Source organism: Pelodiscus sinensis, chromosome 5 (genome assembly GCF_052426305.1).
Source record: "Pelodiscus sinensis isolate ZL-2025 chromosome 5, ASM5242630v1, whole genome shotgun sequence".
NCBI classification, from domain to species: domain Eukaryota; kingdom Metazoa; phylum Chordata; order Testudines; family Trionychidae; genus Pelodiscus; species Pelodiscus sinensis.
Genome location: NC_143056.1, coordinates 71829776 through 71857346, shown reverse-complemented (window position 1 = coordinate 71857346; position 27571 = coordinate 71829776). Strand labels below are relative to the sequence as shown.

The following is a 27571-nucleotide window of genomic DNA, read 5'->3' as shown; positions in this document are numbered from 1 at the left end:
AATACTCCTGCTTCCCCCCTACATCCCAACTCTGAACCAATCATACACATGAACCCCCTGCCCTGAGCCCCTCATATCCCTACATCCCCAGCTTCCTATACCCTCACATCCCTAGTCCCCTGCCATAACATTCCTGCACCCCCACACACCCTAACCTTGTGCCCGGAGTCCCTCATGCACCCCAGTCTTCTGCCCTGAGCCTCTCATACACCCCACCCAGACTCCTGAATGCCCACATCACCAGCCCCCCGCTATAAGATTGACAGAAGACAACCTGAATGCATGCATGAAGCTGTTATGCCTGACCAGTTATGATGTAAACTTCAAAGAAATGTGTGAAAAGATTCAGCAGCCAAAGTCCCATTAAATAAAGTCTGTGAGTACAGTGTTCCATTTGTGCTATTATTATGTCAGTTATCAATAATATTAAGTTGTATATTTTCAGTCATGCAAATGGGCATTCTTATACGGCTTTTTGTTGACCACTTGTTCTGAATTTTGATGTAGTTTGGCTCTTTGGTTTGAAAAGGTTGCCGACCCCTGGCCTATACAGATTCCATTTTGTTTGCTAAGCTTACTGTCTGAATCATACCAGTGTCTAAAACTATAGTCCTCTAAAGTTACTGAAAGCTTACATATTTGACTACAGCTTAACAAAGATTAGTCTTTTTATATGTGACTGGGAGGAGTTATTAGGGATCCACAGCTGGTTGGTGTGTGTAATGCTGAACTTCAGGTGAGCACTTGTAATGCACGTTTCCCACGTAGTTCTGGAGAGCACTTCAGTGCTGCAGATGGGGCTAGACAGAAGGAGCTAATGTTAATATTACCATATGCCCAAGTCAAACAGCAGCTAAAATAGCCATTTTTAGTTTATGAAAATGTGTCTGTCTTATCTATGTTTGAGACACGTAATATAATGAAATTAGTGGAGGGAGCACTTCATTAATAGTTGCCTGAATCCTTTACCCAACTAAATGAAAAAATTTTCCCCCCAATCTAGGCACATCAATACAGTTGAGCTACAGATGGAAGTCACCAAGTTCTTGCATCGGTGTGAAAGCTCAGGGACCTCTCAGATAGCTGGCTCAACCTTGCCCACTCTTTTTGGAAACAATCACATGAAGATGGATGTAGCTAGCAAGGTACTAGCTGCCATTTAAACATAGCATTGTTTCATTCAAAACGTGAACATTCTGCCGTAGCCTGACCTATTCTGTATAGGATGATTTTGGGGAACCAGCAACACTCATCCGGTCCCTTTCACCAGGACAACATTCACTAGAAATTGGCCTGACATGCACTCACTATCTCTTTTTTCTATTAAAAAGCTTAAAGGTAGAGGATTTGGAGAAATTCTACTCCTGATCTAGGCTTTTAAAGAGAGTTATAATAATAAAGATACTTTTCATTTGCAGCTCTCAGTGCATTTTAAAGCTAGATAAGTATCCTTATTCTTGTGTTACAGGTGGAGAGAAGTTACATAACTTGCCCGCCATGGGGCAGCTGGCAACAGAACCCATGCCTTTGTCTCTCCCTGTCTGGATCATGCTGCTGCATCCCATTGTTAGAGATGACTCTTAACAAACCTGTAAATTGCCTTTTGACAAAAACTATTGCAATGCTAAACTCAGACAGGAAAATACCTAGGGTGCTTTGTAACACAAGTGACTTCATTTCCTTGTGAGTTTTTTCTGCACAAAACCAAGTGGCGCGCTCTCACTTTCCCCTGTGTCTAATGTCTGCAATTTCTTCTCAGGTCATGCTGGAAGGGAAGAACATTGAAGAAGGTTTTGGAATTGCATTCAGAGTCGTCCAGGTATGGAAAACCTAAGAAGTTTCTGCCTGTGAGGTTGATCCCATTCGTGTAAAGAAGCACTGTTTATTACCAGACACTTTGCTTCAGGTTTCAGATCAGTCACCATGTTAGTGTAAAATACATTCAGTTATGTAGGTCTATATCTCTGCATTTTCAGGGTTCCCTCTCTGCCAAGGAAATAAACTGCCTGGCCAAGTTTTAGTTTACAGGGTCACTGACATCAACTTCCAGATCTAGTTAAACTGCCTTTCCTTGTTTTTAGAGAGAGGTAGAGCTTAATTGTCAAGGTTCTCCTCTTTACCTGTATGCCATGCTGGCAGTTCTGAGATCTCTAGATTGTCCAGAAGGCTGTCTTACTGTACATCTGAATAAATGTGTGCCCTACCAAAGGAGAGGAGATTAGAGAGAGGCACCTTATGGGAGAGAGAGAAGGGGCTCCATGTGAAGAGAAAACTAGGGCACTGTCTGCCCTGTTGAGAGAGAGGTGTGGTTGCTTCAGAACTCATTAACTTGCCTCCTTGCTCATCCACAGAGAAAGCAATGCATTCCCTTCCTCATGGCTGCTCTCCCTGAGTAAACAGCATTCTCTACTGCTGTGCACCTTCCTCAGTCACTCATGCTGTGCAAAATGCTACCCCAGGTGTGAAAGGAGAATTCAGATTTGATAGCATTTGACAGCCCCTCTGTACAGAGGTCCGTGACTGCACAAGATATGGAGGCAGTGAAGAAACAGGCCCAGAGCAGGCTTTATGCTGTTCCCAGAGCTGGCTGACTGGGGGAGCAGAAAGTATTTAGTTGGAAACTGTCTGTCTTTTTGGAAATTTCTCTCCAGCATGTGTGGATGGCTAAGGCTGGGATACTTGCCAGCATGGTACCAGTGGCCCAGATGTCCCTGACTGCTTAGATGAGAAGGACCCACATTAGTAGCTTGGTGGGTGCTTACTGGGAGAGATTCCCTGGCGTGGAGTGGAGCAGGCAGCAGCTTCTCAGATTTCCAGTGAAGAAGTGTGGCCCCTGAAGGCTAGGGTCCCACTATGATCTGAGGGGCCTGGCCTTTCGGAGCAGAATGGCATGCTGGGACCCCTTGTTCTACGGGCAGTACTTCTGTATGGAAAATGGGGGTGGCAATGGGCTGCAGCAGAGTGCTCCTCTTCTGGGCAGGCGTGGTAGGCTTGTCCATGACTGAACATGTTCTTTTGACAAGTTCCATTTTCCCACCTTAGGACTTCCAGCTGGAGGCTGCAGCTGTGTACAGCAAAGTGGCCAAGGCGCTGGTGAAGCAGCACAACTACAGTGAGATGCGGCAGCTCCTTAAATGCGTCAATGAGTCTGGAGTTGCAGCCAAAAATGATGGGGATAACATCATCCTAAATTGCCTGGAGGAGTTTAAGGATATCCCTTCAGAGGTAATGCTGTCCTCATGGCACTGTCTTCTGAGGTGGGATAGGCTAGGAAGGGGACAGTCCTTTGTCTCTCAGCATCCATACCCTGCACTGAGACAAACTGTCTGTCTCTTCTGGCCCTTTATTTTGCATGTGGAAATCAATGTGCATCTGCACAGAGAATTGGCTATTTGGGGATGTGACTGTCTAGTTTCAGGGTTCTTTCCCTCATGTCTCCCAGCAAGGTGCTCTGCAAATGGCACCCATGACCTGAGGCACCAGGTTCAAAGCCCAATTCTTCCTTTTTTACTGCAGCTCATTTACTGTCCCAATATTAGTGGGGTGTTTTCAGCTTTTCCCCATCATAACTTTCTGCTCCTCCTTCCCCACATTTGTAACTTCATGGAGATGTTCCTTGTTAAGCATCTCCATCACACCTACCCACACCCCATAGAAAGGCATTGCGATGAACAGGACAGTCTTAAAGGGTGGCTTCCCACATAGGCAGCAGTTCTTTGGAGCACACATGGCTCTCCACCAACAAGGCATCTTCATACTAAGATACTCCTCATCCCAAACAGCAATATAAAGGAGGATCCCGCTGGTAGAAAGATCTGCCTGGGATTATTTAAACACTTTGCTGTGATGTCATCTTTGCAATGGCTTAGTAGTCTTTAATAGGCTGTAAAGATGTAATGTGTTTTTGAGCTACAGTCCTCTAATTGTCACCTGCTTTTCCCCTTTGGGGTACAGGATTTGGACAATCTGATCCAGGATATGGACAGCGACGAAAACAAGGTGAGTAAAGTATAGTGGGAAACCCTCAGCCTGCACGCTGTGCTCCCTCTGCCATACGCTTCCCACCTTGATTCAGCAGGAAGTTTTGGGGGCCTGATTGTTAGCTCCTATTTGTAGAAATTACAAAAAATCCCTTCTGCCTGCCAACAATGTGACCCTGAAGAGTGGAGCAGCAAAGGTACCTGATGAGTTAAGGGTGTCCTTATCTCCTAAGATTGATACTTTGTAAGTGCCTGTTCTCATCTCTGCTCTCCAACACAGGATGTGAAATGTCTCCAAAAGATGGAGACCCTAAAGTGTCTGAGAGCTATTGTACCGGACTTAAAAGCAGTGCAAAGATTCAGCTCATTCTTTTTGGTTCTTCCTAAATGCATTTAATTTCCCAGTGGGACCAGCATTTAACTTCTTATTCCAGAGTTAATATTACTATCATTGTGATAAGCACACCTGCCCTTTATTTCTCTGATTCAATTATTTCTCTTCTTTGTAGACTTTGCTAAGACTGAAATTCATGTTTTCTAATAATTTATATACACTGCATTTCCCTACTGTTTTCAGTATAAGGCTCTCAAATCATTCTGCATTCACAAATAGATGTTATCCCCACTTTACACATGGAAAAACAGAGGCCCAGAGGTCATGTGACTTTCCAAGGTCACATGCAAAGCAGTGGCAGAGCTGGGACGTGAACCCAGGAATGCTGATTCCCACTCTCCTCTCTGATCACCAAACATGCTGTTTTACATTGCCTGAGAAACTGGATTTGACTTCTGTCAGTGTTCAGTGCTACAGTGTGAGCCTTTCATGTGAGCCTTTGAAAGAATTAAGTAATGGGTGGAATGTCTTGAATCTTTGGTGTTCAGATCTGGAGGTTTTCAAACATGAGCTACACATGCAAGAATTCTAATGTTGCATGATGATCAGCATCCAAGGAAGATCTAAAAGCCAGTGACTGATACTTTTAAGTTTTTTTTAAAAAGTCTAATGCACTGGCCCTTGGTAGTACACGGCTTACAGCAGAACCTGACCTGTGCTACATCATATCCTCTGCTTCACAATGCAAATCTTCTCTAAATAGTACAGCTTACTGAATTAGATTTCCCACTGGGTGCTCTCCTATACCTGTGTGTCAGAACTCAGTCTAAGAGACTGCAGCGAACAACTGCTTTTCTTTGTTACTTCAGATCCGAGCCTACTTGATGTGCAACAAGCTACGTTCTGCTTACCTGGTCTCAGTGAGACAAGAGACTACGAGAGCTGTGCAGCTGGTGCAGCATGTGCGGCAGCTGGCTGAGAGCAGTGGAGAAGATGTTGTGCAGGCCATCTGTGTCCAGTGGCTTTCAGTGCACCAGCCCAAACAAAAAAAACTGGCTCACCCAGACCACCAGAAAATAACTCCCAGGCACCAGCATCCATAAAGGGAAGACTTCATATGGCACAGAGAAGAACAGCTTAGTGATCTCTGTGATAGTGAAGTAGCAGGCAGGAGCTGCTAGAGCGCCTATAGCTAAAGGGAAGGAATTTACTACATACAAAGTGCCAATTCAGTGTTCTGATGACCAATAATCACTACCTCAGGGTCTTTTGTGTGTTTTAAATCTGAACAAGCCAGACTAAGGATTATGGAGAAATTATCTTCTCCTGTTTCAAAAACGTATTGAACTCTTTTGCCATTGGTTTGTTTTAACCCAGCTATGTACAGTTGATGACCAAATGCCATCCCATTTGAGCTCAGAGTAGGCTGAAACATAAATCTTTGATTTCTCTTAGAGCCATTTTATAGTGAATCTATCATTGCAATGGTTGAGTAGAGTTTCATTTTCAGTTATAGATTTGGGAGTGAATTTGAGGTGACTTTTTAAAGATCTATACTAATTACCACTAAGGTTTTTTACACTACTGAACAGTACATGTGAATCTTTTTAATTTTGGTTTGAAAGGCAACAGCGAGTTGTATATGGCAGGTGTCCCTATGCTGAAATCATGGGCAAATGTTTGCCTGTTGATAGGGACATTGGTGGATGCTGCTGACTGGAAACAGTACAAAAGCTACACTCTCCTGGTCTACTTCACTTAACAGCAGGCACTTCTGGGGGAAATTGACTCTATTAGGGGGCATTTGGATTGGGCTATTGCTTCTCTGCAGCTGTTAATCTGAGAAGAGGGAAAAGTAGAAAGGAGAAACAGGCAGCAGAGAATGGAAGAAGCAGACATGAGTCTGTGCTTATAAAAAGTTTTTGCTAACTTTGGCAACCCAAACATGCTTATAGTGCAATGGATGTAGACTGCTAATATTTAAAGATGGGCGCCTCAATTTTCCTTTCAACAGCTCTCAGCATATTAGTCAGTTGGCTCGCTTGCAGCCAAATTAATTCTAGAGATGTTTCATTTCCAGAAGTGTAATATAACTAATTCTGTTTTACAAAGCAAGCTAATCAGGCAAATAGTCCTTCTGATAGACCATAGACCTCCAATTAGATGAAAAGCACTTGGTTGATCTCATTTAAGTGTTTCATGACCACTATTCCACTGGCTCTCCTTGCTGGAGATGCTTAGTTCATTGGATCTGGGGTTAGAAATAGCTCAGAGCTAAGAACTAGGGATGACAACACTTATCTTCCAGAATCTTCCAGCTCCAGAGCTCAGCGATCCCATTAGGAAGGCTAATAAAAGCTGTTCTTATTGTCTCAGCCAGCCCGAACTGGCTTAGCAATGTGCTCCAGAGGTAAGCTAATCTTGTTGGATGTGATACATTTTTATGGTTTGGATCAATATTAACTCTACAATTAAATAGGAGTGGAATGGTCTAATGTGTGCACCAATGCAGTCTCTACCATTCTGTATGCATTGGTGAGAGGAGTTTGAACTGTATAGAAGGAAAGAATGGTGTCTGCCATGTAGCCCAGCCATTTTTGTGCCTGTCTTTCTGCTTGACTTCTTTGCACTGTACTTTATGCACTTTATAGAGTGTTTGTTGCAATTTTGATCATCCTTAGCTTAACTTTCTAAGGACCTTTTCTTACCAGCAAACCTAGAACTGGAATTTTGGCCCTGCCCCTAAAAGGCTTTTGTTACAAGTAGTACAATTAATGATGGGCCTAAAAACCCCAAGCATAAAAATGGATTGAACACTAGCAGTTTAAGAGGCATTTATCTGTTTTACAGTGAACAAAGGAAAATAAAGTATTATCAGCAAAGGTTACTTGTTCCACTTCCTCTTTCATGTGCTGCTTTGTTCTTTACCTCTAGCATAGTTCTGGTGGTCTCTTTAGCTTTTGTTTGTTACTAGTCTGGGGCTCTATCTATTCTTAGGAAGGAGCCATTGTCAAACTATTTCCCTGCCAGGGAACCACTGTAGAATTGTTCTGTACCCTCTAGTCTTCCTTGTCTAATCTAACTTTAAATATCTAAATTAGTTGGAAGATTTGTTCCCCAACCTAGTACATGTCACTATGAGGAAATGTTTCCTGCTATGCAGCCTATATTGCATTTAATTTCACTCCTTTGTTGTGCCCATGAAACTGGTGCATGCCACTGCCACCCACTCAAGAATGACTCAAGTACATGAGAAGAAAGATGTGGCATAACATAAAACAGGAATGATTTTATTTAGTAACAATTATTGGAGGTAACACAGTGGTAACTTGCAGTCAGGCCTTACCAGAGAGAGCTGGTCGTGCTAAAAACTCATCAGGAACTAGGCATCTGCTTTGCATAGCAAATGCCATTCACTTGTGATCACCTGGAGTATAGGAATGAATGTCTGGATTTTCTAGCAGGGGGAAGGCAATCCTGCAAGTGGTGATACCTTGACTGACCTGACATTTTAGCCATCTGATACTTCCAGTAAAAAATTCATGTGTTATAAAATATGGCAGCTTGTAGGCAGCAGCTCAGTTACTAATGGGAGATAAGAGTTTGGAGTTAGCACTGCTGCAGCAATGAGGAACTTTACTTGCCCTTTGCAACAGCTGTGATCAGTGTGTTGTGCCATATGCCAGCCTTGGCTAGCTTTCCCTATAACTAGTTTCCACTTTTACTTTTCAGCTCTATTGCTAATGTGGCCATTGCTGTCTCATTATGGATGAGCCCTGCCTTCATATACTGTACATATGGCTGCAAATCCAGTATCTTCTGTCAGGATAGCAAACTGGGCAGTGATGTATCAGCCAGTGCTTGAATTACTCTGCTTAAGTAGAGGGTGGATTATGTCACATTTCTCTGTTCATTCTACTGACAGCTCTTCTCCTGCTCTGAACTCCAAAACTTTCTACAGGTGGCTTTTATTGTGACATATTTAAGACTTCAGCACTGAAGAAATGTAAAGGGCCAAGTATCTTTTAGTAATCCTCCTCTAAGATTCCTTCTGCTATGTGAAACTCATCAGGAGGGCTGCCCATTTGGTTAACGCTCTAGGGGCAAAAAGGGCCTTATAAGCTGGGAGTTTGTTCCTTTGATCTGGAGGCTGCTGCAGTTTTTAGGGTCCCCTTCCAAGTAGTGGAGTCAGGACAAGTGACTCAGTGGACCAGTCAGTGAAGAAAACTCATTAACCAGCCTGGTTACTACTGCTGGGTATAGATCATTCTATAAACATAAAGCAAAATATCTAAATAGCTGTGCAATAAAAAAAAAAAACGTAACTGGCCTAAAGTTGCCACTTCTCTAGGGAAACTGGGGAAAGAGTGGATTATAGAATTGGAAAGGATAAGGCCTGACTCACTGCACTTTGCCCTGAACTTCCAGGTAGGAAAGAGGGGCAAGCAGGGAAGCAGTCTCACCTTTTCTTTTACAAGACAACACTTACAGAAGTTCAGGGGTGGGTGTTTCTATAAAAAACAATGGTAGAGCAGCTGCAAGTGCCAGGCAGTGGGCTGTCTGCACATTAGCTTGTGTTCTTCTCAAGCAAAGAGCTCCTTAAGGACATCCAACTCCAAGCCCATCTAGCGCTAGATCAGGGGACTCCACATCAGTCCCATTGGATGCCCAGCAGCTCGCAACTGACATTCCAAAGCTTCTTTGCCAGCTCATCATTCCGGCCTTGAGGGGAAACATAGGCAGGCCGGCAGTCACTGCAATAGGAAAGAAAAGACTCATCAAATGCCCTGACTGCATTAACTCAGTTAAGTCTCAGAAGGGTAGCTGTGTTTGTTTTTTCAGATAGGTACTATGAGAAGTCTTGTGGCACCTTAGCCACTGATTTATTAGGGCATAAGCTTTCATGGGTGAAATCTACTTCATTCAGATGAATTCATTCATTCACACATTCCATTCATCTGAATGGATTTCACCCACCAAAACTTATGCCCTAAAACACGTTAATCTCTAAGGTACCACAGAGACTCCTCATAGTTTTAGCTCAGTTAAAATGTAGGGACATGCCAGATGCTGCTGCTTTCCATCGGCTTATCTTCTTCAAGCTGGATTTAAAGAAGATAGAAGAAGGGGGAACTAGCAGCCTTGCTCACTGTGGGGGGCAGAGACAGGATGAAAGTAGGAGAGGCGGCAGCTGGCCCAAGAAGCAAGCCTCGGTGCAGGCAGTGTTGGAGGTGGAAAGGAGAGCTGATAATGTGAGGCACACTAATCCTCATAGTTCCAAGATGGGCTTGCTTGTGTCTAGTTTATATAAAAGGTTACATTTACAGTCCAAGTACCATAATTCACTGAAGCCATTTTATAGGACATGACTATAAAAAAGTCTCACAATCTGGAAAGCAGCTGAGAAACTTGACCTTTCATTTTGTATGTTTGTAAAGCACCTTATACCTGCATAGGCCATATAAATAATCAATGTGGCTGCCTCAAGTAGGTGAACATAAGAATGAGCAGCATCACTCCCCTCTTCCCCTCCAACACGGCTGTAGAGAAGAACAGCGGGGGAATACACTGCAACATTAGCAGAGCTTGCTGAGAAGATGTCACCCGCAAACAAATGATTAAACAAAATTCAACACATTCTCCTGAGGAGCCAGTGGCTTGAATATGGTTTTCCAACCTAACGTAACATGGAGGAGGGCTGTAATGTAGCAGCCTAGATACCTATTTCATAGCAGGACTTCACTCACTGCACAAACATTCTATTCATAGAGATGATACCTATAAACTGATTTCACTAAAAAGGTAATTCCATATTTTATACACTATGAGTTCCACTGAAAGACCAGCTTTTCCACTAATGCCCAGAATCAAAGACATTCCTTTATTTTAAAAACCCTACCTATGTCTTCTCTCCCATGGCACACATGTGCCTTTGGTGAATAGCTGCTGTCCTTCTGCTCTTCCATCCTACCACATTCCATTTTGTTGTAACAAGATTCTTGGGTGCAGACATTGTGTGCTTGCAGATGTACTAGTGGGTGTGGGAGAATAAAGAACAGAAGACTGAGGACCTGTTCAGGGTTTCCAAGCATGCTAGAACCTGCTCATTATGATTGTAGGAATGAGATAAATAAATTGGCATTCAGGAATGCTGATGGGCTAATCTCCCCTTAATGTCTGCTTGATTAAAGGAAAAATGCAGTTTACTATTGCCTTAAATGTATGTGACATTTACTTAATCAGACTCAAAGACAAGATAAGACATGGATAGCTGTGGACTGTTTCGTGTTTGCCATATTAGTAATAACAGCAAAAGCAGCCTAGTATGGATTGGGGCCAGAAGATCAGAACTGCAGGCAGTGATACAGACCCCAGCATGTGACTTGCACCGCTCCTTTATAGCACAGATGTACCCACTAATCTAAATGAACAGGAGATGCACAAAATGTGCCTAAGAGAAGCTGTGGTGGGCTCCAGCTGTATCTTTTCTTCACAGCTGTGTTTATACTGGGCCACTTATTCCAGGGAATAAGCTGCGAGCTGTCTACACTGGCCCTTGAATTTCCGGAAAAGCAACGATGCTCTACTGTACAAAATCAGCCGCTATAACGGAAAAACTATTCTGCTCCCGCTCAGGCATAAGTCCTTATTCTGGAACACTGTTCTGGAAAAGGGCCAGTGTAGACAGCCCAGTAGTCTTTTCCAGAAAAAAGCCCCGATCGCGAAAATGACGCTCGGGGCTCTTTTCCGGAAAAGCGTGTCTACATTGGCCACGGACGCTTTTCCGGAAAAAGGGCTTTTCCGGAAAAGCAGCCTGCCAATGTAGATGCTCCTTTTCTGGAAAAACTTAAAACGGAATACTATTCCGTTTTAAGCAGTTCTGGAAATTCATGCCAGTGTAGACACAGCCCCCCTGTTTTGCTACAGGGCATCAGTTTCTGCTTTAGCTGCTTTCTTCATCACTGTTTATTTTAGATGAAAGTCCTTTTAAGACATTAGTGTTTCACAATTTACATTCAATTAAGTGACAAGATTTGGACACCGCTCTATTCTAGAGACTGTCCAATGTAGATCTGGGCACGCGCATACTTCAGCAGCTAGCTAACTATTTTTCCATTGAGTTCATGCTTGCATTTTTTATAAAACTGAAATTCACTATAAGTTCACATGCTCCAGCACACAGGACAGTTGAGCTTCACAAAGGCTACTTTTATCTACTGGGAGATGCACACATTCTAGAGAGAGGATTAGGGGACCTATTTCTATTGCTGAGGCAGATTAAGATGGCATAAACTCTGTACTTAAAGATCACACACACACACACAGGCATATCCTGGAATAATCCTGCAGTTCAATCACAAGAAGATTGTGTTTCTAGTCTCAGATCTGAAGGAGGGAGTTCTCATGTAAACAGCCTTCACACTAAAATCAAAGGGTAATTTCCATATCAAATTCCCAAATGTGAGGTGGTCACAGGGATGAAGGCAGTACTGAATATAGCTGATCAAGAGTAACATGTGATGATCACTTGGTTGTGTTCTTGAAAGAAGCAAGAGGAGGGTTAGGCAGGTCACAAGATACGGATTTCAAGTTGACCTAGCAAAATGGGAGCTGAACTGAATGAAGAAGAGCTACAGAACCAGTTGGGCAGAAAGAACTGCATTGTATGCCATAATGTACAGGGATCTCCTCTGCTGAAGCTTCTTGCAATGTCTGCAGCTCTTGAATGTGCCACCCTTTGGAGAATCAGGCCAGTGATGAAGGTGTCTAACTTGAGACAGTTTTGAAAATCTTGAGTTCTGCTTGTGCAGCACCTAGCATATTTGCTACTGCCTTATTAAGATAATGTGTCTCATACCTTCAATCTGAGGACCTCCCAAGCCCTTAAATTCAGGTGCTATCATCCTTTTGCAGATGGGGAAAACTGCAAAGAGATTCAAATTTATCCCTGATGTCACTCAGCTGAATTCAGTGAAGATCCAGCAGAGTTGATTAGAGCCAGAGAAGTTGGGTGACTTCCCAAGTTCAGACCAAGTCTGGCAAAGAAAGAAAAGAATCCACAGTCTGATGCCCAGGGCTCGACAAAGTGCGGCAAGAGCTACTCGCCAGCCCCGCACTGTACATGTGCCCGACTGGTGCTGTGTGCATGAATGGCTCACGGAGCGACCAGCTGAAATCTACTCATCACGGGCAAGTAGAAACAGCGGTTTGTCTAGCCCTGGTGATGCCCATCTTGCTCTTTAGGCATGAGCCCACTCAAAAGCTACAGGACTAGGTATAATCTAAATCACTGCACAAGTAAAGGATTTCTGTGAATTATGACTTGGTGTCCCCTTCCATGAACACCACCTTTCCAATTCACATTTTTAACACTTCTCCCTTCAAGTCTATGTAAACTAGGGCTATGAAAGTGTAACCGTGTATGCAGGCTCAACGGTTAACCTTCACAGTTACACACAGGCTCCTGGTAAACACAGGGAGCCAGCTTAAAAGCCAGCTTCCTACATGCACCAGCTCCCGGGAAACTGCCTGCCCCCCTGCACGTAACCATTTCACTGCTGAAATTTTCAGCCGTTACACATTTACTTAAACGCATTTTAACATCCCTAGTGTAAACCTCAATACAGTTCCCTTTCAGAAAAAGATTAGCGAACTGGGCAGTGATATATCAGCCAGTGCATGAATTACTCCCTTTAAGTAGAGGGTGGATTATGTCACATTTCTCTGTTCATTCTACTGACAGCTCTTCTCCTGCTTATCCCCATACCCAAAGACATCTGGGTTACATCCTTCTACCCCAACCCAACAGAACAAGGACTTCTGCCCACCTGAAATACTGCCCAGTCACGGACTCCAGCTCCTCAGCCACTGCACAGTATATACTGGTTTGGGCTCCTTCTCGTGGAGTCTTCAAGAAGAAGGAAAATGTCTTCCATAACAGAGTCATTAGAATCGAGTGCCGGATCAATTCAGAATGAACAGATCCAGGATGCAGAGAGTTTGCAGTGACACCAGTGCCTACGGAAAGTGGTACAACAAGGGACATGCATCAAATTAGACCCTGTCTACATGCACTAGAGCTTTCTTAGAAGGAAAGAGTTAACCTGTTTTATCAAGGTATCTAAAATGTTAGTGTAACAAAGATTGAGGTGCAGACAAGGCTGTCCTTACAATTTATGGGGCCCTATGTAAACTACCTGAGGCTACACTGCCCCCTCCATCTCAACCTGCTTCTGCTGGGGCTCAGGGTTTCCCCCACCCAGTGGCTTCTCCTGGGCTCAGAGTGTCCCTCACCCACCCATGTCTTCCCATGTGTGACTTCTGCTGGGGCTTGGCTTCCCTCTGCCTCCCACCTCAGCATGGCTTCTGCTGAGGTTCAGGATCCCCTTGTACCCCCCTATGGCTTCTCTGTCCCCCAATCTTCTGTTGGGGCACAAGTTTTCCCTGAAGACAGTGTGGAGCTGCAGAGGGCTTCTCTCCATCCCTAGTGTGGCAGGAAGGAGCCTTCAGCTCAGTGGCCAGCTGGCTGATAAGAGCCTATGGGCAGGCAGGGGGAGGAAGGGGACAAGGAGAAAGCAGCCCCTGCTGGTGGTAGCTAAGAGGCTTGCTCAGTGCTTTGTAAAGGACAAGCTCCTCCTGGCTTACTCTAGTACTGGAACTCTAGACAAGAGACCTAATCTCTATTTTTCAGACTTTGAGTCTCAACAGGGCAAGTCTCAGCTTTCCACTCTGGACTTTGCTTTCTATGCTGAGCACAGCAGTATTCAAAAGCCTTTTCAGTAGCAGTCCATGACTCATAATTGCTGCTTTGTTAGTACAAAAGCTGCTCATTCGGTGGTGGTTGCAGATTTGCTTTCTAACAAGCACTGAAAACAATGAAACCCATTCCTCTGAGTAAGGTCAGCTCACTCCTTCCCTCTAGCCCCAGGAGTAGGGACATGGCCAACCCTTGCTCACTGGGGATTGACCTAGTCTGCTCCCACCCACCCTGAACACTTGCCAGGGACTTCCATAAAGTAGTTTCCTTATTCCACCTTGAACATCTTAATTTGTGCACATAAGTGCAGCCACTTTCCAGCACCATCTTGAATGCCATCCTCTGGAGCTCAAGGGATCTGATTATGCCACAGCTGATATTCAGTCTACTTCCCTCTCAGACTCACCTTTCAGGCGTCTAGCCAGCTCCCGGGTGAAGAGTACATTAGCCAATTTACTGTGACAGTACGCAAGACCCTTGTTGTAGCACTTCTCACCCTGGAGGTCATGGAAGCGGATCCTGCCTCCATGATGAGCCAGCGAGGACACGTTTACTATGCGGGCTGGAGCTGACTGCTTCAGGCGCTCCAGAAGCAGGAAGGTCAAGAGGAAGTGACCTAGGGAGATGGGGATTTGTTTTACTTTGCCTTTCAGATGTGCCTTCCATCCTAGACTCCCAAAGCACTTCAGACCGGGTACTGAGGCTCCTCACTATTCGCCCATTTCACAGATGGGAGACATGAGGCAGAGACATGTCAGGGCCCAAAATTTAATAAGTGGCCTTTACTTCTGGGTGCTCAAAGAGCTGGAACTGCCAAAAGGTTGCAGGAGACGGAACTCCCATTTGCTGTATACCCTCAAAATAGGCACTCTCTGGGCTGAGAGGGCAAGCTTCTCCTGCATTGCTCCTCAAGAAATTTAGGACCTTCCCAAAACAGCTTAGGTTTCTACTAAGGCTTAAAAGACTCTAGTCTTCAATTACATTCTTGGGGGCTAGACAGGAGGAGTTCTGGATGCAAAATCTCAGCCTGGGATTTTTGCCACAAAGATTGCAGCTGGCTCTGCCTGCCACATCCAACCCTCAGACCCTTACCAAGGTGATTGACTCCCAGATGCATCTCAAAGCCATCAGCCGTCTTGGAGTAAGGGCACAGCATGACGCCAGCATTGTTAATGAGGATATGTAGCGCCTTCTCTTCTGCAAGGAACAAGAGATGGGATGAAACATTAAACAGGGATCCCACAACAACCTTCCAGCACCAGCCTGGCATAGATCAGCCAGAGAACTTGAGCCGACTGCGGCTGTCTTTTCCCTCCAAAATATAAAAAAAAAAAAAAATCTCTGCAGTCTCTGGGGATTCCAGGCCCATCAATGGGGAGGGGGAGACAAAGAGGGCAACTGCCCTGGAGCCAGGGCTGGATTACCCAATAGGCAGACTAGGCACATTCTTAGGGCACCAGCAAAGCAAGGGGCACACAAAAATAAATAAATTGTACGGTATAGTATTGTTTTTATTTTGAATTACATATGGGGGGCACCATAATCTTTTCAGTGCTTAGGGCCTCTATAGGTCTTAATCAGGCCCTGCCTGGAGCCCAGCAATTACCCTCACCTAACAGTAAATGAGACAGCATCTGGAGTCATACCTTCTAGGAAGCTCTCAGCAAACTGTCGGATAGACTTGGTTTCAGCCAGATCCAGCTTCTTCACAATTACTTGTTGGTTTCCTGTCTCGGCTCGGATCTCAGAGGCTGCTGCTTCCCCCTTTGCCATGTCTCTGCAGGCAATGATCACCCTGGCACCTGCAAGGTGGAAAGGATGACAGAAACATGGACATGAGTAGTGGGGAGCCAGGACAGACAGATTGATGGCTCCCCAAAAGGTTATAAATAAATCTGAGCAATAAGTGGGTAAGTCAGGGAACTAGTTGTGGGACAATCAGCCTTTCACTGTGGACCAGACATCCACTGCACAAATTCAGCACTTCAGTCCTACCAGATTCCAACACTGGTAGTCTCAGCACAGTGGCCAAGGTTTGAATGGACCACTCCTGAACCGAGGTGGCCTTGCCTAAGATACTGTTTCTACAATGATTCTGAATGTAATTTAGCACCCTTCATAGCAGCTGTCCAAAAACCTAGCTAACCTGAACCATGTTGTAACAAAGACACACACCAATGAAAGTAAGTTTTTTCCCAGCCTCATGTAGATGGGGGTCTAATGAAAACAGCAGTGTTCAGGATGAAGTTTTAAAAGTGTATCTAGAACAGGGGTGGGCAAAAGGGCCTCCATGGGCCAGATGTGGCCTGCCAGGCAGGTTGATCTGCTCCGTGGAGGCCCTGCCGCTCCCCTGCCCTCAGGCCAATTAGGACATGATGTTTCCTCCGCCCTGCCTGGAGCATGCAGCTCCTGGCAAGGCAGGAGGAGGCTTTGTGTGCTTCCCCGCCCCGAAGCCCTGATTGGTCTGGGGGCAGAACAGAGAGCACACAGTCTCCTCCCACCGCCAGAAGCATGGATACCTAGGGGGAACCTTGGAGGGGGGAAAATGGGGACAAAGGTGCTCCTCCACCCACAGACCAATCATGTCTGTAGGTGGGAAAACGGGAGTATCCTGGCCCTGCCCTCTCCACTTGAGGACCCACCCCTTCTGCTTGAGGCCACTTCAAAAATTTCTGAAGTGGTCACTGGCAAAAAATTATTGCCCATCCCAAACTAGAAGCTATAAGGCTCTCATACTGTAAATCTATTCTCAAGTCATGGGGCCTGCTTCTAGCATTGTTAAAGTTTGTGTGGCAGCAGGATGTATAACCATAATATACATACAACAAATCCTGCATCTTGGCAGGAGGTTAGACTAGATGACTTGTGTGGTCCCTTTTAACCCTATGCTTCCGTGTTAAAGCTCTGGGCTCTCCAGGGTTCTAACTTAGCTCCTAGGACATGGTTGGATCCCAGCTCCATTACAACTTTTAGCTGTGTTATACTGGGTCAGAGGACAGCCACGTGTAACCAGGTCTCCAAACTCAATTATAGTTGCAGTATAGATGGGGCTGTAAAAGATAATCCCCCTCCCAGCTCCAGAGAAGAAAACAATGATATCTAATGAAGATCCAAATTACATAAGGACTTTCAGAGGTGGAGGGAAGAAAGGTGACTTGCCTCTTTGTGCAAGATCTCTGGCAGTCTCCTTTCCAATGCCTGTATTAGCCCCGGTGATCACCACTACTTTCCCATTCAGCTTAGCTGTTGACTTACACACTCCTCCTGCCACATACCTCCTAGAAAAGAGGACAAAAAGAGGTGCTATTAGAGATTCACAACGATATTTTTCTGGTTATCTGGCTCAGTTTTGGGGCTTGGCATTCTGTGTTGTGCAGTCCTGCTTGCTTGCTCGCTCTGATCCAGCCATCTCATTAGTGGGTTCAGAACAATTAGAAAGAGAAAGACATGGGCACATTTGTAAAAACTGGTAGTTCCAGGTTCCTGTTTTCTTATATTCCCCCACAACCCTGTCGTCATGGGGTCACAATTGAGAATACCAAATTTAGGTGAAACTACTATGAAACCAGGCAAATATACCCCCAAACTGGTATATCTCATGGGCAAATAATCACCAAACTAGCAACAAAAGTAAACTTTTGTTTCACCACATTGGCTAACAAAAAGTCAGAAAAGTAGTATCCTGATGCATTCCAGATGTTCTATCACCCAAACAAACATTGGATTGAAAGAAGAATGGTTCTTTAAAACCAGTCTTATCAAATAACAGGTTCTTCTGATCCCAAAGGATCAGCCACACACCCAGGTCAATATACAACCAGATCTTATCCAAAACCAAAAAAAAAAAAAAAAACCCAAACCCAAATAAATAAATAAATAACACTATTGCCAATCCTTTAGTATCTAAAGGTAGGTAGGTAGAGAGATATGTTTTGATTCTTTTAACCAGTTAAAACTAATAATTGCAAAGTTCTTGGATCAGACTTGAAGCAGTGATGGAATAAACTGCTGGCTTGAGTCAAGTCGCTGGTTGCTTCCAAATCTTTGGAAGTTCCTCAGTCCTTTGGCCAGAATGCTCCCATTAGTGTAAGTCCATAGCCTTGAGCAGGAAAGAGGCAAAATGGAGGTGTTTCTGGGGCCTTTTATAGCTTCTGCCACATGGAGGGACTCCCAGTGTTCTTTCTGTAGAAAGTTACAGTAGCAAGAGTGTGTTTGGAGTCACATGGACAAGTCAAATGTCCCTGCATAGCTTTGCTTAGTCACAGCAGCGGCCATTACCTATGCTTCATATGGAGCATCCACAGAAAAGTCCCTTCACATCTCCCATGGTCCACTGTGACTTAAGCATCCCTTGATGAGCCACTTAATTTGACCAGTCCCTTCAAGATGTGCTGGTTAACTACCTTTTGGGCATTACCCCAGCAGCAAACATTTGAAATACAGATATAGAGCCATAACTCTATAGCTATATACTCATAACTTCAGATACAAAAATGATACAGGCATACAAATAGCATAGCCATATTCAGCAAGTTATAACCTTTTTACAGACATCTTACATGCCACATTTTATATAAGACTTGTTGCAAATATAGAACAGTAGTAGCAACCGTGATATATATGGTCATACATCAATCAGATAATATCACACCTCCCATGGTGCCAGTTAATGCTCACTCTTCTTAGAGGTCACTACAGCCACTGATGTAGATTGCCATTCATCTCCCAAACCTCAGCACCCTAAGGTGGACAGTATTACAAGCTGCCCATTCTGCTATAAACATTTTGGTATGTAATGGACTAACAGATGGGTCTTGAGCCCTGGTCTCCAGTGGCTGCAGCCCAAAGAGGATGTAAGCCCTGATACTACTGCCACCTAGCCCAGAGCATCCTTTATTTAGTTGGGGGCATAGACCTTAAGTGTTCCCTGCCATGCTGCGTGCAGTAGGTCTGGAGACCACAATGTTTGTATATACACAGCTGAGGGTTTGCTATGAGCACCACATAACAAGGGAATATGGTGCTGAGCCCCAGGACAGAGAGGCACTATACACAGCCCAGGAGCAACCCAGAGGCAGCAGCCAAGTCCCTTCTCCCATCCCTTGTCTCATGAACTAACAAATGTACCTTTTCCCTAAATCCTACCTCAGATGCTCTAGCACACTGCTTCTGTTACAGATCCTCACCTGGGCTTCTGCATTAACCAACATACTGCTCTTCTTTTCCACCCTGGCCTATGGCCCAGGTATCTACGAGCAGGCACGTTCCCTGCCAGAAGTTGCCTTGAGCAATGGCAAACACAGCAAGTAGCTTCTATACTGAATGTTCTAAACTCTCACTACTAAGTGTTAACTGCCAAATTGTTACAAAAGTGGGGGGGAGAGTTACCCTATTGGCTGTTGATATTGGTTCTCTTAGATCATACAATGATCTTCCTTTCACCTAGACCATCTGAACTAATCTAATGCACCAACACTAAATAAATTTAAAAGTGTGAGGTGCATAAAAAGCCTCCCATCATACTATTGATTTTTAAATGACCAAAGCACTAAGCCAGATATCCAAAGCACAACTCCAACTAAGTCAATGTGGTTACATCAAGGGGAAATTTTGCCTTCTTCAATCACAGTTTTATGGATTGACAATTATTTCTGAAACTTCATTATTTCCTAAAGTAAGATGCCACCTTACATCAACTTTAAAGAGCTGAAAGACAATGAAAAGGCAATTATAGAAAGTTTACAAAGCATTTAAAGCGGCTTCTTGGGGTCAATTTAAGAGTGAAATATAGTAATTTTATTGCCAACACTACAAGACATTATTTTAACCTGAGAATTGGTTCAGAGAATGATAAAAATTGGAGCTAGAAATATTCAGTAAGTCTCAATTCAGTCCTGGCTCAGGCATGAATGCAGAATTGCCTCCTGCTATTTCCTAGATACAGGGTTCATGGTTAGTCTAACATTTTAACTTGGTGAAATAAAAAAAAAAAAAACACCTCTGCCACTCCCTTTCCAAAAGCAAACAACCTATTATATTTTACTGGAAGCAAAAAAACTGTCTTCTTTTACTTAATCCTCTAACCTAAGCATTTATGGTCATACTATTTTTATGCAGCATTTTTATACCTTTCAAATGCTATACAGACATTAAGGTACTAAACCTCTGAACAACTTGGTATGTTAGCTATTAGCTCCATTTTACAGATGGGGAAATTGAGGCACAGAGAGACTAGCCCAGGACTCAAACAAAGGGACAGGGAAAACAGGGTTCAAACCAAATATAGCTTAGCTGGCTGCTAGTTCCCCGCTTTAATTGCATGTTAAGTCTGCTTCATTATAAAGAGGAATGGAGAGGTTTTCCAACTCATAGGTAACGTGATAATGTAAACCCAGGTTCTCAGAACCCTGGAGCCTTTTCCTTTGAAATTTGATGCTTACATTTATTATCTAGCATATTACCTGATCTTTCTCTAAGTGCCAATAATGAATAAACTGATCTGCTTTCTCTACCAACAATGCACTTGTTGCATCCCCATTTAGTAAAAATAAAAAGGTATATGCTTTTGAAAGGATTTACACACTAGCTAGTCAATCATTTAATACAGACCTGATGTAGGGAGCTGCCATGAATAGGAGAAGGAGAACACAGGTGCATATTCCCAGCACAGTCACCAAGCAGTTTAGCATTACTGCTGCTGTTTGCCCGCCCTTCCAGTCTAATGACTCTCAGCCGATCACAGACAGAATGAAATACACCAGCGAGGGAGCATTGCATGCAGGGAATTGTAGTCCGAGCCATCAGTTTTGTGTACAGAAAGATAAGAGCACATTATGGGAGTTGTAATACAATAACCTACACTGTGTAATGGGCAGTACTGATGGGGTATACCCAGTGATTTCTCTGCAGGAGGCAAGCCAGAGAAACAGATATACCTTCTCCACGCCCCCGCCAAAAAAAAAAACCTACAGGCAAGTCAGTTTCTTAGATCTAAAAGATCAATAACTTCTTAGCCACTGAGTTCATTTGGTCTTTACTATGTAACTTTCTGAGGTTTGCTTTGTCATTTGCTAAATGCCAGCCAGAGCTGTCCATAGGATGTTTCAGTGTGGCTGCCCCAATCCCCATGCTTTGGGGACACCTGTGGTAGCCATGTCAACCCTCTTATAGATGGGACCCACAGAGCCCAGGGCAGCCCAGAAAGATAACTGGGGTCAGGCTCTCAGTGTGGCAGTGGGAGCTGGAGGTCCAGAGCAACCTGCCAACTTGCTCTTCTCTGCTGCTGGCTGTCCTCTAATTCACTGTGGTGGTGGCAAGTGGAGTGCAGTGGCCTGAGAGATGGGTGGTAGGGCAGGGCAGAGCAGAGCAGGCTGCCGGGTCACTGTTGCTCCTGTTGCCATGGTGAGTACAGAGGGGTCTGACCCCTGCTGCCACCCCTTGGTAATTCCCTGGCTTGTATCACTCAGGGAAGGGGAGGGGAAGGGGCTTGGGGGAAGGGAGTGGAAGGAGGCAGAACAGAGGTGGGAAGGTGTGGGGCTTGGTGAAAGGGGTGACTGGGAGGCAGGGCAAGACTGCATCCTGTTTAAATATTAGTCAATTATATTCAGGACTCTGCTGTTGCCTTACTAAGTGACCTTAGGCAAGTCATTTCACTCTCTTCCTTCTGTTCCACACCTGTAAAATAGGGCTAACAGTACTCTCCTAGATAAAGTATTCTAAGGGGTAAGTGTAAGGAAACTATTGGCCCCTTACTAAAACTCAGGGTTTTTTTTGGCTGGCTAGCCCCAGTAGCAAAAGGGGAAGAGTCCATGAAAAATCAGGATCCTGAGACTAAGTCCCCATGAACAATGGGAAGAGACCAGTGCTCCAAGTCAGCCTGACTAACAGAGTAGACAGGCTAATGAAGGAGTCAGCAGGTTGGGAAGGAGGCAGGGAGGAATCCTGTCCCCTGTGTGACTTGGATTTTCCTGGGTCACACTGAGTTGTGTCCTGGGCTGAGCTGAAGAGCAGATCCCTGATGGGAGGAGAGCTGCAACCATGGAGCCAGAGGGACCAGGAAAGGAGCCTGAGAGCTGGAGGCAGAGAGTGGAGATAGGTGCAGTGGGCAGCTAGAGAGAAGGGGAAGCTCTGGGCAGCAGCAGAGGATAGGGAGATGCCACCAGCCAGAAGGCCTTGCAGGCCAGACTTGGAGGGGGATCATAACCCCAAATGGGGGGCTGATATTGGGGAGAAGGGTCCTGCCACCCAGAACCTGAAGGTGTGTGACCACTACCAGAGTAAGGGTACGTCTAGACTACATGCCTCTGTCGCCAGAGGCATGTAGATTAGGCTACTAGGCATAGGAAAATGAAGCGGCGATTTAAATAATTGCCGCTTCATTTAAATTTACATGGCTGCCGCGCTGAGCCGACAAACAGCTGATCAGCAGTTTGTCGGCTCAGCGCGGTAGTCTGGACGCGCGGGTGTCAACATCAAAGTCATTTGTCGACCACCCAGGTATGCCTCCTGGGATGAGGTATTCCTGGGTGGTCGACAAATACCTTTGATGTTGACACCCGCGCGTCCAGTCTATCGCGCTGAGCTGACAAACAGCTGATCAGCTGTTTGTCGGCTCAGCGCGGCAGCCATGTAAATTTAAATGAAGCGGCGGTTATTTAAATCGCCGCTTCATTTTCCTATGCCTGGTAGTCTAGACGTACCCTAAGTGTCCCACGCGCAGCTTCCCAGCAGCATAGCCAGGGCCTGGGAAGGAGGCCTGGGACCTATGAGGAACAGACTGTGAACTGTCCTTATATTCCAGAGACTCTGTTTGTGATGTCCCGGTGCCACAGTGTGGGGTTATATCTTTTCCTTTAAACTTTCCCATTTTTCCTTATTTTTTTAATTGTTTTATAGACTCATAGGCTGTGTCTACACTGGGCCACTTATTCTGGAAAAGCAGCCGCTTTTCCAGAATAAGCTGCGAGCTGTCTACACTGGCCGCTTGCTTTTCCGGAAAAGCAATGATGATCTAATGTAAAATCGTCATTGTTTTTCCGGAAAAACTATGCTGCTCCTGTTCGGGCAAAAGTCCTTTTCCAGAAAAACTGTTCCGGAAAAGGGCCAGTGTAGACAGCACAGTAGTCTTTTCTGCAAAAAAGCCCCGATCGCGAAAATAACAATTGGGGCATTTTGTGGAAAAGCGCGTCTACATTGGCATGGACGCTTTTCCGGAAAAAGTGCTTTTCCGGAAAAGCATCCTGACAATGTAGACGCGCTTTTCCGGAAATACTTAAAACGGAAAAACTGTTCCGTTTTAAGCATTTCCGGAAAAGGGTGCCAGTGTAGATGTAGCCATAGACTTTAAGGTCAGAAGGGACCATTATGATCATCTAGTCTGACCCCCTGCACAGTGCAGGCCACAGAATCTCACCCACCCCTCCTAGAATAATCCTCTCGCCTATATCTCAGATATTGAAGCCTTCAAATACTTTGAAGCCCCCAAGATGCAGAGAATCCTCCAGCTGTGATCTGTACCCCATGCTACAGAGGAAGGCGAAAAACCTCCAGGGTCTCTGCCAATCTACCCTGGAGGAAAATTCCTTCCCGGCACCAAATATGGTGATCAGCTAAACCCTGAGCATGTGGGCAAGACTCACCAGCCAGACACCCAGAAAGTTCTCTATAGTAGTAACTCCTATCATCCCTCCATTGACCTATTTCCTACTGATAATGAATGGTCAATTAGTTACCAAGATCATGTTATCTCATCAAACCATCCCCTTCATAAACCCATCTAGTTTAATCTTGAAACCAGATAGATCTTTTGCCCCCACTACTTCCCTTGGAAGGCCGTTCCAGAACCTCACTCCTCTAATGGTTAGAAACCTTCGTCTAATCTCAAATCTAAACTTCCTACTAGCCATCTTATATACAGGCAGTCCCCGAGTTACGCGGATCCGACTTTCTGCACTTACGAACGGGGCTTTCTCGCCCCGGAGCTCGCAGGCAGCGGGACCGCCCAGAGCACAGCGGTCCTGCCACCTCGACCTCCGGGGCGAGAAAAGCTGCTCCGGGTGCCTCTGGTCTGCTGGGGACCGTCTCCAGCAGACCAGGGACACCGGGAGCAAAGCCGCAGTGGCGGCGGAGTCCCGCGCCTCCCCAGCTTTGCTCCGGGTGTCCCTGGTCTGCTGGGGACTGTCTCCAGCAGACCAGGGACACCGGGAGCAAAGCCGCGGCGGCGGCGGGGTCCCGCGCCTCTGAGGCTTTGCCAGAGCAAAGCCTCAGAGGCGCGGCACCCCGCCACCACTGCGGCTTTGCTCCCTGTGTCCCTGGTCTGCTGGGGGGGGGCGCAGCTAGTGCGCCCCCCCCAGCAGACCAGGCTTTTGTTGTGGACCCTGGGGTAGAGCAGCTGGGGTGCTGCCGGGTTGGTCCTGCAGGGACCTACCTGGCAGCCCAGCTGTTCTGTCCCAGGCTCGAGATTCAGCCGCTGTTGAAACTGATCAGTGGCTGATTCCAGGAAGCTGGGGGCAGAGCAATTCTGCCTCCAGCTTCCTGTAGTTAGCCCCTGGTCAGTTTCGGCAGCAGCGGCTGAATCTGGGGCCAGTTCCGACTTACATAGAAATTCAACTTAAGAACAAACCTATAGTCCCTATCTTGTACGTAACCCGGGGACTGCCTGTACATTTGTTCTTGTATCCACATTGGTATTAAGCTTAAATAATTCCTCTCCCTCCCTGGTATTTATCCCTCTAATATATTTAAAGAGTGCAATCATGTCCCCCCCTCAGCCTTCTTTTGGTTAAGGTAAACAAGCCAAGCTCCGTGAGTCTCCTTTCATAAGACAGGTTTTCCATCCCTCGGATCATCCTAGTGGCCCTTCTTTGTACCTGTTCCAGTTTGAATTCATCCTTCTTAAACATGGGAGACCAGAACTGCACACAGTATTCCAAATGGGGTCTCACCAATGCCTTGTATAATGGCATTAACACCTCCTTATCCCTACTGGAAATACCTCGCCTAATACATCCCAAGACCGTATTAGCCTTTTTCATGGCCATGTCACAATGGCAGCTCATAGTCATCCTATAATCAACCAGGACTCTGAGGTCCTTCTCCTCCTCCGTTACTTCCAACTGATGTGTCCCCAGCTTATAACTAAAATTCTTGTTATTAATCCCTAAATGCATAACCGTACACTTCTCACTATCAAATTTCATCCTATTGCTATCATTCCAATTTACAAGATCATCCAGATCTTCCTGTATGATATCCCGATCCTTTTCTGAATTGGCAGTAGCTCCCAACTTTGTGTCATCTGCAAATTTTATCAGGAGACTTCCACTTTTGGTGCCAAGGTCAGCAATAAAAAGATTAAATAAAATTGGCCCCAAAACTGATCCCTGAGGAACTCCGCTAGTAACCTTCCTCCAACCTGACAGTTCACCTTTCAGTATGACCCACTGTAGTCTCCCCTTTAACCAGTTGCTTATCCACCTCTCAACTTTCATATTAATCCCTATCTTTTCCAATTTAACCAATAATTCCCCATGTGGTACTGTATCAAATGCCTTATTAAAGTCGAGGTAGATTAGATCCACTGCATTTCCTTTATCTAAAAAATCTGTTACTTTCTCAAAGAAGGAGATCAGATTGGTTTGGCACGATCTACCTTTTGTAAAACCATGTTGTAATTTGTCCCAATTGCTATTAGCCTCAATGTCTCTAACTACTTTCTCCTTCAAAATTTTTTCCAAGATCTTGCATGTCAAATTAACAGGCCTATAGTTACTCGGGTCGCTTTTTTTCCCTTTCTTAAAAATAGGAACTATATTAGCAATTCTCCAGTCAAATGGTACAACCCCTGAGTTTAGAGATTTATTAAAAAATGTTGCTAATGGACTTGCAAGTTCATGTGCCAGTTCCTTTAATATTCTTGGATGAAGATTATCTGGACCCCCCGATTTACTCCCATTAAGCTGTTCAAGTTTGGCTCTAACATCCTAGCATGGCAGATGAGGCCATAACAGGCAATGTGATGGCAAGTATGTGGCTGGAAATTTAAAATGGTTATTGTGCAGCTGTAAGCTTGGGTTGGTGTGTACTATCTCCAATATCTTGCTAGTGGCAATCTCGCATCTGATATTATTGCTCAGAATTGGGAGCCCTCGGAGTAGAGTTGAACAGAGTGCCAGAGATGATATGCATGGTGGCATATAACTGCATATCCACCTATTTGGTGTGTGACGATTGACTCCATAATGGTGTACAGTACTCCACCACCAAATACAAGGCACTGGCGAGAGCAATGGATACTTTATAATTTCTAACCAGTCCTTCGTCGCTGATCCCACAATCTGCTTGCCTGGTTTTGACCTGCCCCATTGTCAGTGATCCCTATTGAATAGGTTCCGGACTGAGCAAGGTCTCTGTGCAGCCAATCATTATCACTGTGGCCTTCGGAAAAGTCCTTTGAGCAGCTGCAGCATAACACAGACAATGAAACATGTTGTCTTTGAATGCCTGGTGGCTAGGTTCAGTGGTGATGTAGAAGAACAGCATCATGCCACTGAAGATGCCATTGCTTGGCTTAGAAGACTATGCACATACTAAATAAATAAATAAATAATCTATGTACTGTATCTGTCTGCTCCGTGGACAGGAGAATTCAGTATCCAGATCTGCCAAGCCAGCACCTGAATTAGGTTCATATACATACAAAGCTACTACTGCTTTGGATGACACAACATAACAAACTCAACATATTGGGTTTCTCCGTGGCTGCTGGTGTGTGCACATTTTGCTCTTGGATGTACTTGTAGGGCAGTACTCTTGTACATTTTCCCTCCCTTGCCTGCACAAAGGGATGGAGTCATAATTGACTTGTGGTAGCACTTGAACCTCTATGCCCCAGCCAACATTTTAATTGCTAAATGGGGTGCCCACACATGCCCCCTCTCATCCCGGCCTCGAGGTGACCCTTCCTATACCCCACAGCACAGGAGCCAACGGGCTCACCAGGCCCCTAGGCAAGGCAAGGGGGGAGGACAGCTCCCTCTCCCGTCAATGGCCGGTCCCACAGGCACCCTGCTCTAGCGCCTGTGACAGAAGCCCCCAGGATCAGTGGTAGCAGCTAGGGATCTGAAATCCCATGTAATCAGTGAACCGCCTTAACGGGATGGGGGAAGGGGGCTGGCTGCTCCAGCCGAGCTGGGCTGCCCGTTAACGGCTGACATCCCTAGCAGCAGCGCGCGGGAGCGAGCGGCGAGAGGACGCTTCACTGGCACGGTCGGGTTTGCAAACTTAAATTGGGAGGAGGGACCCACCCGAAAATCCCCGCGCTCCCATGTGACCCTCCCCACAGCTGCCCTGCACTGCCTGAGGCGTGTGCCCGGGCCCACAGCGGCGCCGCTGGCGAGAGCGCCCTCACGCGCAGGCGCTGCCAGACTGAACGCATCCGGCAGCTATCGGCGTCCAAGGGGCAATCTTACTGGATGGGAGCAATCCCAGAGACTACACTTC

At 45.4% G+C, this 27571-nt stretch overlaps 2 protein-coding genes across 3 annotated transcripts in view; one reads left to right on the top strand and one right to left on the bottom strand.

Moving 5' to 3' along the window:
• Window positions 1–7201, top strand: part of ZFYVE26 (zinc finger FYVE-type containing 26) — a 71817-nt gene extending 64616 nt beyond the window's left edge. Inside the window, 6 exon segments of the mRNA XM_006113399.5 lie at window positions 1004–1145; window positions 1760–1819; window positions 3043–3225; window positions 3955–3999; window positions 5184–5360; window positions 5362–7201. Of these exon segments, the coding sequence (XP_006113461.4) occupies window positions 1004–1145; window positions 1760–1819; window positions 3043–3225; window positions 3955–3999; window positions 5184–5360; window positions 5362–5394 (640 nt within the window). The 3' untranslated portion in view covers window positions 5395–7201.
• A 373-nt stretch (window positions 7202–7574) lies between these two features.
• Window positions 7575–27560, bottom strand: LOC102446647 (retinol dehydrogenase 12). Of its 2 annotated transcripts, none has more exons than XM_025179896.3 (7): window positions 27541–27560; window positions 17231–17349; window positions 15718–15873; window positions 15164–15268; window positions 14478–14687; window positions 13143–13332; window positions 7575–9068 (listed from the first exon to the last, which is right to left on the bottom strand). In XM_025179896.3, exons 3-7 carry the CDS (start codon window positions 15842–15844, stop codon window positions 8966–8968), a joined length of 735 nt encoding a protein of 244 aa, XP_025035681.2. In that variant the 5' UTR covers window positions 15845–15873; window positions 17231–17349; window positions 27541–27560; the 3' UTR covers window positions 7575–8965. The 2 variants fall into 2 exon arrangements, with proteins under 2 accessions (XP_025035681.2, XP_006113463.1); XM_006113401.5 differs by lacking the exon at window positions 27541–27560 and adding an exon at window positions 20681–21422.
• Between the last annotated feature and the right edge of the window lie 11 nt (window positions 27561–27571).

Coding starts and splice junctions, on each gene's coding strand:
- LOC102446647 (XM_006113401.5), bottom strand. CDS start 20,760: ATGCTAAACTGCTTGGTGACTGTGCTGGGAATATGCACCTGTGTTCTC. Junction 17,350..20,680: donor ATGGCAGCTCCCTACATCAG/GTCTGTATTAAA, acceptor CCTCTTTTCTAG/GAGGTATGTGGCAGGAGGAG. Junction 15,269..15,717: donor TGCTGAGAGCTTCCTAGAAG/GTATGACTCCAG, acceptor TGTTCCTTGCAG/AAGAGAAGGCGCTACATATC.